General features: G+C 35.8%; 1 protein-coding gene across 2 annotated transcripts in view; it reads right to left on the bottom strand.

The window, feature by feature from the left end:
- Positions 1-8023: 8023 nt before the first annotated feature.
- LOC124777470 (nuclear mitotic apparatus protein 1-like) overlaps positions 8024-12432 on the bottom strand; it is a 99494-nt gene continuing 95085 nt past the window's right edge. For both annotated transcript variants that reach the window (XM_047252895.1, XM_047252896.1), the window contains 2 exons: positions 11726-11855; positions 8024-8486 (listed from right to left, as the gene is read on the bottom strand). In XM_047252895.1, coding sequence (XP_047108851.1) covers positions 8292-8486; positions 11726-11855 — 325 coding nt within the window. In that variant the 3' untranslated portion in view covers positions 8024-8291. The remainder of the gene's footprint in view (positions 8487-11725; positions 11856-12432) is intronic.

The following is a 12432-nucleotide window of genomic DNA, read 5'->3' as shown; positions in this document are numbered from 1 at the left end:
TTTTATTTCTTGCGTAAAAGTAGTTTTTCTTTATTTTATAAATTTAATAAACTCGTGAACAAATTAAACTAAAAACAGTGGCATTGTGACCATGATTGTTTAACACCTTTCAGAATCCCAAAAGTTTAGTTTTCAGATGGCAAACCTATGGTGCTACCATGAAGAAGAGGCTACAACCACATCAGTACCATCACAGAGAGTCTATTATAATTCATTTCGACATGCAAGTCGCCAAAGTGGCGTCAAATCGAAAGACTTGCACCCAGCGAACAGTCTACCTGACGGGAGGCCCTAGTCACACCACATTTACATGTTTATAATTCATTACAGAGCTGAAAATCTTGTATTAATGATCTCAGTAAATGTTGGAAAATTTTGCATTTTTTATGTAGTTTGTTCATTTATATTTACTGGTAACTAAGATTATTGTTTGGTATAACTATTTCTAGAATCTGAAATTGGAAATTGAATTGTTATTAATTTGATTCATACAGATACTGTATCTTTTGGTTACAATATACAGGCTGTAACAAGTGTAGGTGCAGACCAGTGGGTAGGTTGTTGTTTCTCTCCGTCGAACGGTCTTCACACAAATACGTCATAAACTTTATGACCTGATTTTTCTGCATGGCCCTAACTGCACCATTAAGTGGATTGCATCTGTCAGTATATACTAAATGTTTTGCAACCACATGTCCACACTTCAACACCTGACCTGCTGCTCAGGGGAAAATATGCATTAATAGCTTACTCTTGACAGATGTACTTGGAGATACTAACCAGCCTACAAATGTACTACTCATAATAGCTATAATTATTAGTCTGCAATGATGTAAATACTGATGTAATGTTTTCTAGTACACCATCCTCAGTCATCAATAGAAATATCTACACTTATGCCTGTTGCACCCTGTATACTGGTAAATTTTTTTCACAAGTATGACAATGAATCAATGTAACTTTGAAAATAAGTGTGTCTTAACAAAATTAATTAAATAATCATGGATCTCAGTACATGAAATCAGGAGGACCACTCATGGTGTTTCCCAACTAAGACATGCACTTTTATTGTCAGATTTTCTCAGTTGTGTTTATTTTAACTGGCCACTCTACTCATGTGCCTTGTGTATATTATCTTCTTCAACAGTATCATTTTTACGGATACTGTGTGAAGAAGAGACATCATGTAAGTCAAAATAGTGAAGGGATTAACAGTATTCCTAGGAATCTTCTAGTTCAATTCAATGAAACATCAGGCAAGCAGAACAGCAGACACAAAGCATAGGTAACATTAACTAGCATTAAGGGACATTTTTCCATTGTGCAGTTAAATGAATGGCAATACTTATGGCAATACTTATCATTTGGCTGTCCCCATATAAATCTGTACTGCTTCCTTTGGTGACTATATTAGATCTGCTGTGATATGTCCGTCATGTAATGGCTGACCATACTTTCATATATTATCTATGGACATGTCCACCTGCACACAGTTATCTAACTAAAATCTTGTAATTCCTACCATAAAATTGTAAAAATTGTGCAGTGGTGCATGTTATGCCTTCCCAAATTAAACCAACTTGCTTTTCTATATTGGTAAAGATTGGCTTTCTATATTGGTAAAGATTGGCTTTTGTACACACATATAAAAGTGAAATATTGTTTTATATTTATCTGAGAAGCAGCATAAAAAACTAATTGTCATATCATTATACAGGTCACCACTGGGTGACAAAACATATTTTTTAAAAATTTGGAAGCAGTGCTAAACATTTTGTATAACAATGCAGGGAACTTCTTACTATGTGGGGATTTTAACATCAACCTGTTAACTGAAAATGAAGAAAAAAGACAGGTATTGAGTATCCTAAACAGCTTTCACATGAAACCACTCTTCTCAGACTCAACTAGAACAACAGTCACTTCATCCCTATTAGATAATATCTTTACAAATATTGAAAATGATGTTACTCAGGCACAAAACATAAACGTAGGTCTTTCAGACCACAACACACTAGTAACATGCATAAATTCTTCTGTACCTGAAGTGGTTAAATACAAGTGGGAATATAAAAGGTTAATATTTTTATTCAGTCATTAGCAAAAGAAACCTGGGAAGATTTATACTCAAAATCATCAACTGAAGAATCATTCAATGCATTTTATAATACTTTCATGTCCATATTTGAGATGTGTTTTCCAAGAAAACTGACAAGAATTAATGTCATGCCAAGGAACAGCAGCCAGTGGATAACACCTGCTATCTGAGTATCCAGTCAAAAGTTAAAACTTCTCAATCAACTGAGAAAAGAAAGCCAAGATGCACACTTTGTAGAATATGTTAAGACATATAAGAAAATTTATAAGAAAGTAATTAAAACAGCCAAGACAATGCACAATGACAAAGGAACCATAGAGACAGCAAACAAGTCAAAAGCAATATGGAATATAGTAAAAAGGGAACAAACAAAAGTGTAAAAAAGCCAGATGACATTGTATTAAAAGATGATCGTGGTGTGTTACTCAGAAATGGTACTCTAGCAAATTACATAAATGACTATTTCATAAACACTCCAGTCAATCTGAGTAAAAAATTTTGCTAGTAATAGTAGTACCACAGTTTAAAGAGAGCAAAGTGGTAATTCAATATTGCTATGTAAGACAATTAAATTAGAAGTTCTTAAGATAATAAAAGTCCTTAAGATAATAAAAACAACAAAAGGAGAAACACCATTGGTGTTCACTCCCTGTTCTAAAGATTGACTCTAAATGTGCAGTGCCTCAAGAACAAATATTGTGAACTCAAAATAGCAGTAACACCCAACCTGATGTCTTGTGTATTACAGAACACTGGTGTGGACCATGAAATTAGTAGAATTCATATTAATCCATTTAAACTGGCAAATCATTATAGTAGGAAAATTGAAAAAGGTGGTGGAGTCAGTATTTACCTTAGACAAGAGTTATAATTTAAACAGAGATGTGAAGCAGAGAACTTAAGCATTTAAAAGTTCTTTGGAGCAGGTGCTGTCCAGCTATATGGCCTGATGAAAAGAAAATCATAGTCATAACAGTGTATAGGTCACCATGTGGAAACTAGAATTGTTGCTAAATACTTTTTACAAAAAAAAAACTGTGATTATTCTTTGCGGTGATTTCATTATTAATCTTCTAGTTGAAAGTCAGCAAAAAAGGCAATTTTTGGACATATTAAAGAGGTTCAACATGTCACCACACATAAACAGTTCAGCTAAAGTAACAAACACCTCCAAAAGCCTCATAGATAACATTTTCTCAAATATGTCAACAACTGACGTAGAGGTAACAGATTTAGGATTGTCTGACCACAATGCTCTCACCATTGAAATCACTTTAAGGTCAAAGGAATATAAAGGTGTAAATAATATTTGCAAAAGAAACTTCTCTGTGGACAGCTATCATCAATTCATAAGTATCTTAGAAAATGAAAATTGATTAGATGTTATGAAAAAAAACAAGTACAGATGAGGCATATAGTGTATTTGCAGTGAATTATATGATGAACTTTGAGATGTGTTTTCCAAAGAAACTGACTAGAATCAAGTCTACTGGACACATAGTCAAGTTCTTGGATGACTCTCAGCATTAAAAAATCATGTGAAAACATGAAAAAGCTCAATTCAGAGTTGAGGGAGTGTGCAGATATTGATTTTATAGAATATGTAAAAAGGTATAGGAAAATATACCACAGAGTAATTGCAAATGCAAAGTTACTAAGTAATGACATGGAAATAAAACAGTCCAGAAATAAAACTAAAATAGCATGGGAAATTGTGAGAAAAGAAACTGGGGTACCTATCAAAGATAGGGAAATTATTCTAAAAGATGAGGAGAATAAAATGGTAGATAAATATGCCATGCCTAATTATATAAATAATTACTTTTTAAATATACCCCAGACATTAAGCAGGAATTTTGGGGAGCAGATTAAGAGAGCAGCACCCAAGGCAGCCAGCAGTATGATGGCAGTCCCAACAAATGAAAAAGAAGTTTTAAAAGTGATTAAAAGTCTGAAGTCCAAAATGTCACCTGGAGTAGATGAGGTGCCAATAATACTAGTAAAGAAAACAGCTAATCAAATAGTGAAACCATTGGCACACATAGCAAACTTGTCAATGGCTGAGGGTGTGTTTCCACAGAAACCGAAAATTCCTAAAGTTGTTCCCCTGTTGAAAATGGGTGATAAGCTTAAAATAGAAAACTACAGACCTATCTCACTTCTCCCAACTTTCTCTAAGGTTTTAGAGATACTAATGAAATATAGAGTCACACTTTACCTTAATATCCACAATCTGATAAACAGTAATCAGCATGGATTTCAAGCTGCGAGAAGTGCCTAAACAGCTGTACTGGAATTCACAAAAGAAATAATCAGTAAATTGGAAGAGGGAAAAAATGTAGTCAGGATAAATCTAAATCTGTCAAAAGCCTTTGACACTGTTGACCACAGCATATTTTTGGAAAAGCTTGAAGCTATAGGTATCAGAGGACCAGTAAGAAAGTGCAACCACAATGGAGGGGTATCTGTTGAGAGGCCAGGCAAACGTGTGATTCCTGAAGAGGGGCAGCAGCCTTTTCAGTAGTTGCAGGGGCAACAGTCTGGATGATTGACTGATCTGGCCTTTTAATACTAACCAAAACGGCCTTGCTGTGCTGGTACAGCGAACAGCTGAAAGCAAGGGGAAACTACAACCGTAATTTTTCCCGAGGGCATGTAGCTTGATGATGGCGTCCTCTTGGGAAAATATTCCGGAGGTAAAATAGTCCCCCATTCGGATCTCTGGGTGGCAACTACTCAGGAGGATGTCATTATCAGGAGAAAAAAAACTGGCCTTCTACGGATCAGAGCGTGGAATGTCAGATCCCTTAATCGGACAGATAGGTTAGAAAATTTAAAAAGGGAAATGGATAGGTTAAAGTTAGATATAGTGGGAATTAGTGAAGTTCGGTGGCAGGAGGAACAAGACTTTGGTCAGGCGAATACAGGGTTATAAATACAAAATCAAATAGGGGTAATGCAGGAGCAGGTTTAATAATGAATAAAAAAATAGGAGTGCTGGTAAGCTACTACAAACAGCATAGTGAATGCATTATTGTGGCCAAGATAGACACGAAGCCCATGCATACTACAGTAGTACTAGCTCTGCAGATGATGAAGAAATTGAAGAAATGTATTCACTAAAATACTGAAATACTGAAAATACTGAAATAAAAGAAATTATTCAGACAGTGAAGGGATACGAAAATTTAGTAGTCATAGGTGACTGGAATTCGGCAGTAGGAAAAGGGAGAGAAGGAAACGTAGTAGGTGAATATGGATTGGGGGTAAGAAATGAAAGAGATAGCCACCTCATAGAATTTTGCACAGAGCACAACTTAATCATAGCTAACACTTCGTTCAAGAATCATAAAAGAAGGTTGTATACATGGAAGATGCCTGGAGATACTGACAGGTTTCAGATAGATTATATAGTGGTAAGACAGAGGTTTAGAAACCAGGTTTTAAATTGTAAGACATTTCCAGGGGCAGGTGTGGACTCTCACCACAATCTAGTGGTTATGAACTGTAGATTAAAACTGAAGAAACTGCAAAAAGGTGGGAATTTAAGGAGATGGGACCTGGATAAACTGACTAAACCAGAGGTTGTACAGAGTTTCAAGGAGAGCATAAGGGAGCAATTGAGAGGAATGGGGGGAAAAAATACAGTAGAAGAAGAATGGGTAGCTTTGAGGGATGAAGTAGTGAAGGCAGCACACCACAACAACAACAACAACAACAACAAGATCAGATCCAAGGGAGGTCACAGTAGGAGTACCCCAAGGAAGTGTATTAGGCCCCTTGCTGTTCCTCATTTATATTAATGATATTCAGGTGTCAGAGAAAAAAGCTAGAATCATGTTATTTGCTGATGATACTAGTTTAATAGTTAGTGATATGAAGCAGTCATTCCACAGTACTGTGGACCATGTCCTACAAGATATACAAAAATGGTTTAGTGCAAACAAGCTAACACTGAATGCAAAAAAATAAAAAAAATAAAAACTGATTATGAGCAATCTGTAAAAATAAATGAACATGATGACCTAAATCCAACCATGGAGGGCAAACAACTTGGAAGAGTACAGTGTGCAAAATTCCTGGGCATGCACATTGATGAGAAGATAAACTGGAAGGACCATGTTGTGAGCTTAGCACTAAAACTAAATTCAGCATCTTTTGTACTTAGAATAATTTCAAGAGTTTGTAGTAATGACTCTACCAGATTAGCATATTTTGGCTATTTTCAGTCCATTGCATCATGTGGGATAGTATTCTTGGGAGAAACAAATTGACGTCTAAATGAGATTTTCAAATTACAAAAACGCGCTATTCGGATAATGACCCAGAGCCCACCTCAAACACATTGTAATTCTGAAATGTCTGTTGGTGATCAAAAGAAATCAGGACAAAATGAAAGCCAATACAGACTACCATAATTACGATACACGGCAATGTAAAGATCTCCACTTATAAGCCGTAACAAGGACCCGAAGTCAGAAACATGTATATAATCAAGGCATCAAACTTTTTATTGCACTACCAAAACATATCAAAGAGCTGGAAAATGAGGATAAATTTAAAACTGTTATAAAGAATCACTTGCTTGACAAATACTATTACAGTGTAAGTGAATTTCTATGCTCAATTGTATTAGAATATAAAGAACCACATGCTTGACAAACGTTATTACAGCATAAGTGAATATCTCTGTGCAACTGTATAAGAATATATGTTTAAATTAATGTGGCAAATGAAATTACATCAATGAATATGTCTGTCAGGCACATAAGAAGATTAAGAACCACATGCTTAACAAATGTCACTACAGTATAAGTGAATATCTCTGCTCAACTGTATAAGAATATATGATATCATAAATGTGACAAATGAAATCACATCAAGGAATAGGTCTGTCAACCACGTAAGAAATTATGTTATAAAAACACTAATTAGTTGTATATTGTATTAAACATTCAGCATAGAAAAAAATTCTGTAAAGATATTATATAGTTGTTGAAATGTTTCCTGACAAATCCTAAATCACAAATGTGATCATTGGGATGATAATAAATAAATAAATAATACTGAACAGGCTAACCTTAAATATTTCAAAAACTCATTATATATATTACAGGAAAACAAAGTCTAATCATGATGAGAACCTCAAAATTCAAAATAAACAAATTGAAAGGGTAGTTGCCACAAAATTCTTAGATGTGCAAACTGATGAAAATTTAGGATGGAAAGCCCACATTTTCTACCTTACTAGCAAGTTAAAGTCTGCTTGCTTTGCATTACACATAATTAGTACTGTGTGTAGCAGAGTGTAGCAGAACTGTCTACATTGCTTACATCCATTCTGCTATCACCTATGGCCTAACCCTCTGGAGTCATAATAAGGCAAACATGAAAACCATCTTCACCTTACAAAAACAAGCTGTCAGAATAATTTCAAACAGTACAAGGCTAACACCTTCCAAACAGTTATTTCAATACCTAAATATTCTACCCAAACCATGCCTCTACATAAAAAAGTGTTGTTAATATAAAAATTCACATTGATAATTATAAAACCAACTCAGATCTTCATTCCTACAATAAAGAATGTGCGATGACATCCACATAAAAAAAGTAAACAAGGCTTTAACACAAAAATAAACCAACATTCAGATTTTGTACAACAAACTTCCAACTCAGCTAAGAGAAATAAAAACATTGTCTACATTCAATGAAGCAATATTTTGCAGTAACCTTATAGCAAGTAACTACATTTATTTACTATATAATAATAGTAACATAAATCAAATGCTAGCCACAGCCTCAATGTTAATTTTTCTGAACAAAAGCATTAAATCGATTATTTACTTGTAATGTATTTCATGTAAAACGCCATGAACAAAAGTGTTAAATCAATTATTTACCTGTAATGTATTTCATGTAAAAGATCCTTCTCATACTTTTATATTATTACAGAAATCAAAGTTGTATTACCCAAAAATATTGTGATGGATACAATGAACCACTGTATTATGTAAGAAACTGTACACCCTTATCTTATTTTTGTTATACTATGTTCTTTGATGAAATCCATACAATGTACACTGTCACTAAATGAAGTAACTACTACTACTACTACTACTACTACTACTATCTATCTATCTATCTATCTTTATATTGTTTTTTTGTGCAGAAAATGTGAAAAATAACCATTTTATTTTTTCTTCTTCTTTCTCCCTTTACGCTTTGAAAGCTTTCTTTGTTTGTATTCTCTCCAGGCATGCTGAATTCTGCGTGCACATCTGTTTGTAATGAAAATGTATATTTTATGGTCCAGTTCACGTTGTTCATCTTCAGCTTTTTCAGTCATTAACCTCGTGTATTCCATTTCCTGGATGTTAAACAGCTCCTGAAAAGTAATTGTTAGCATATTGAATGTATGTAATCCAAATGGACAAGACAAGTCTACAAAGTATTTATCATTATTAATTTGAGAATTGTGAGCACGTGCTTCAATTAAAAAACTTTGTGACTGATGTTTCAGATAATCAAATGGTAGGGGGGCATCCACCAACCGTTAGTGCTTCTTTATCAAGCACCACATGTTTGCTGTGTTGCAAGCAAGCAAGGTAACCACTTACAATACAGTTAAGGGATCAGTGACACATCATCAAGACTGAAATCATATTGTTAATATTTGCCGCCATTCTGTGTCAGTTGCTATGCTTTTGAACAATGCCCTTCCTCAGCTGGGGAAATTTTGCTCTCTCTCTCTCTCTCTCTCTCTCTCTCTCTCTCTCTCTCTCTGTGTGTGTGTGTGTGGGGGGGGGGGGGGGGGGGGGGCGTGCGGTGTGTGTGCACGCACATGTGCGAACATGCTAGTTTCAAAAAGACCTTCCAAATTTTAATGTCATTAAATGAAATAATGAGCATGAGTGGACTGACAGAGGCACATGAATTAATTTCAGGCTTTTAAAATTGAGACTTCCTTTATGTATAAATGAAGTTACTAGGATAGCCATAAAGAAGATATATATGGGACAAAAATCCCTGACACAATGGATTAGCATGTATGTGACAAAAAAATCTGAATAAAACTGAAGTGATTTAAAAATGGGAGAGCACTTAGTACAGTGCTGCAACAGGAACTTAACACGATTGTTACTGATAATCTGGGGATACAGTACAAAGAAAGTAGTTTAATACATTGCTCTGTCACACTCCATGGATCCTGAGACAATGGTCTCTTGGTGTGTCTAAAGGTCAAGGATGTACATTTTGTTCAACTGTAATACAATGTAGTGACTTATCCATTATGAAATATTATTGTATTAAGGTACTAGTTTGAACTATAAAACAATGTAAAACATTAATTTCAAGGGTTTAAGCCACCCTTCAAAGCAATTGGAAGAATTGCACAATGGAAAGTTATTTAATTCCAGCTTAAAAGCCGCCGTATTCCCCAAGACAATTAATATGCTCCAGCAAATTGCTAAACACCTTATTGCCCTTATATGTGATTTATTTTAAGTCCCTGGATTTTTTATGGAGTTTGTTTTTGAACCTAGTATTATATTCATGTTTTCCCATTTTTTTTTAAACAGAAGTACTGATAACAACAAAGGACATTAGTAAATGGGTATTTGCTGTGAGTCAGCTGTCAAAATACCACGTTTTTCAAGAAGCACAAGGCATAAGTCTTGCTAGCAAGAACAGGAGCAGGGAGCTGCGTCAGAGCAACCTTAGGCTTGATGGCCAGAACAACACATCACTCCAGAACAAATTAGTGTCTTTATACCATTTTTGAGTGATATGTTGTTCTGGCCATCAACCCTAAATTTGCTCTGGTGCAGCCCCCCTCTCCTGTTGCTTGCTAGCAAGACTTATGCCTGGTGCTTCTTACGTAACATCCTGCAGAGACAACTTAGAAACTCCAGAACAAATTAGTACCTTTATACCATCCTTGCTACAGAAGAATGCTGAAGATTAGATGGGTAGATCACATAACTAATGAGGAGGTATTGAATAGGATTGGTGAGAAGAGGAGTTTATGGCACAACTTGACTAGAAGAAGGGATCGGTTGGTAGGACATGTTCTGAGGCATCCACGGATCACCAATTTAGTACTGGAGGGCAGCGTGGAGGGTAAAAATTGTAGAGGGAGACCAAGAGATGAATACACTAAGCAGATTCAGAAGGATGTAGGTTGCAGTAGGTACTGGGAGATGAAGAAGCTTGCACAGGATAGAGTAGAATGGAGAGCTGCATCAAACCAGTCTCAGGACTGAAGACCACAACAACAACAACATACTATTCTTAGAATTATCATTCTTAGTATCATCCAATCCAAGACAGACACAAAGCTAAGACCCACCGTAGCAGTAGCAGTGTACATGCCTACTAGCTACGAAGATGATTAACAGAGTGAAGAAATATATAGCCAAATAATACAAATTATTCATATAATGAAGGGAGATGAAAATTTAATTGTAATGTGAGAATGGGCATTGATAGTAGGTAAAAGTAGAGAAAGAAAACTAGTAGGAGAACATGGACAGGGGGGAGAGGAATGAAAGAAGCTGTCTGATAGAATTTTGCACAGAGCACTTTTTAATTATTCCAGTTATTATTATTATTATTATTATTATTATTATTATTAAGGATTATGAAAGAAAGTTGTATGCATACAAGAGACTTGGAGAGACTGGAAGGTTTCAGATAGATTTACAACAGTGTTGCTGCGGTCTTCAGTCTGAAGACTGGTTTGTTGCAGATCCCCATGCTACTCTATCCTGTGCAAACCTCTTCACCTCCGAGCAACTACTGCAACCTACATCTTTCTGAATCAGCTTATTGTAAACGTCTCTTGGTCTCTCTTTATGATTTTACCCCCCCACCCACCCCTCTCTTACCTCAAATATTAAATCTGTGATCCCTTGATATCTCAGACTGTGTCATATTAACTGATTCCTTCTTTTAGTCAAGTAGTGTTACATACCACAAATTTCTTGTCTCCCCAATCTAATCTTCAGTATTCTTCTGTAGTGCTACATTTCAAAAGCCATTTATAATGGTATGGCAGGAGTTTTTAAACCATATTTTAATCTAAAATAACATGAGTGATGTAATTACAGCTATCTTGAATGTCATCTTTCTCGCATCCTCAGATTTGGCAATTTTATACCAACCATATTTCATTTTGTTTGGAAATCTGTACTGTTGATCACCTGGATATCACAAGCACCTATAATAACTATATTCTTCTATTAGCAATATTACATTCTCTTCTGACCACTCTGTCACTCACATAGCTCACATCAGTAACTAAGTAGCAAACAAAGGAGGTATGTGCAGCGAGCACCAAAGCAGAGAGCACAGGAATTTCCTTCTGAGAAACAACCTTACTACACTGATAGCCTTGGGCCTTTTCAGCTGAAAGTTTCTGTTTGACAGTCTTTTTGTTGCAGTTATCTGCGACACAACTTCCGCACTATATTTTGATTAGCAGTCTGTCTATTTCATAATATTATCATTGTTCCATCCTGGACATTCCATCATTGTATTAAAAAATGTGACATTTTCATGACTAAATAAAGACTTTTATTAAATACTGTGCAACAGCCACAAACAACAGAAAAGTAATATTACCTGTAACTCTCTCATCTGTTGCTTCTCTTTGTTGAAACCTTCAATAATCTCTTCAAGTGTAGCCTGTAGCTGTCCCATATCTTTATCGTATTTATTCAGCACAGTGAGCAACTGTAATTCAACATTTTGCCTAGAGTAAGAGAGAGAAAGAGACCAACAAATTCATGTAGGTACTGGTTTGAGTTGGAGACATAAAATTAGTCTATTTTTGTAAGAATTGTACACACATCAAAAAAAGTTTTGCATCACCGCGGTTCCCAAAACTGAACATAGACATTGACTGCATATATTGCATCACAGACACAGCCCCTTTGACTGTTCACAGATGTCACTAATCCCACCCAAAGATGTAAACAATCAGGCATGAGCAGCACCTATTTGATGGAGGCGGTTCAACAGCCAATCAGTTCCAGTCATTCCAGCAGGAAGGAAGTACGAGGCTCGTATTGTCTGTAGTTCAGCCATGTCTAGACAGTCAATACCACGGTTTGATAATGTCTGCAATGTTGCTTTGTGCCAGGAAGGGCTCTCAACAAGGGAAGTGTCCAGGCATCTCGGAGTGAACCAAAGCAAAGTTGTTCAGACATGGAGGAGATACAGAGAGACAAGAATGGTTGAGGACATGCCTCGCTCAGGTCACCCATGGGCTACTACGGCAGTGGATGTCCGCTACCTATGGATTAAGGCTCGGAGGAACCCTGACAGCA

Source organism: Schistocerca piceifrons, chromosome 2 (genome assembly GCF_021461385.2).
Source record: "Schistocerca piceifrons isolate TAMUIC-IGC-003096 chromosome 2, iqSchPice1.1, whole genome shotgun sequence".
NCBI classification, from domain to species: domain Eukaryota; kingdom Metazoa; phylum Arthropoda; class Insecta; order Orthoptera; family Acrididae; genus Schistocerca; species Schistocerca piceifrons.
Note: the sequence above shows the minus strand (reverse complement) of the source record. Positions and strands in the feature narration are given on the sequence as shown.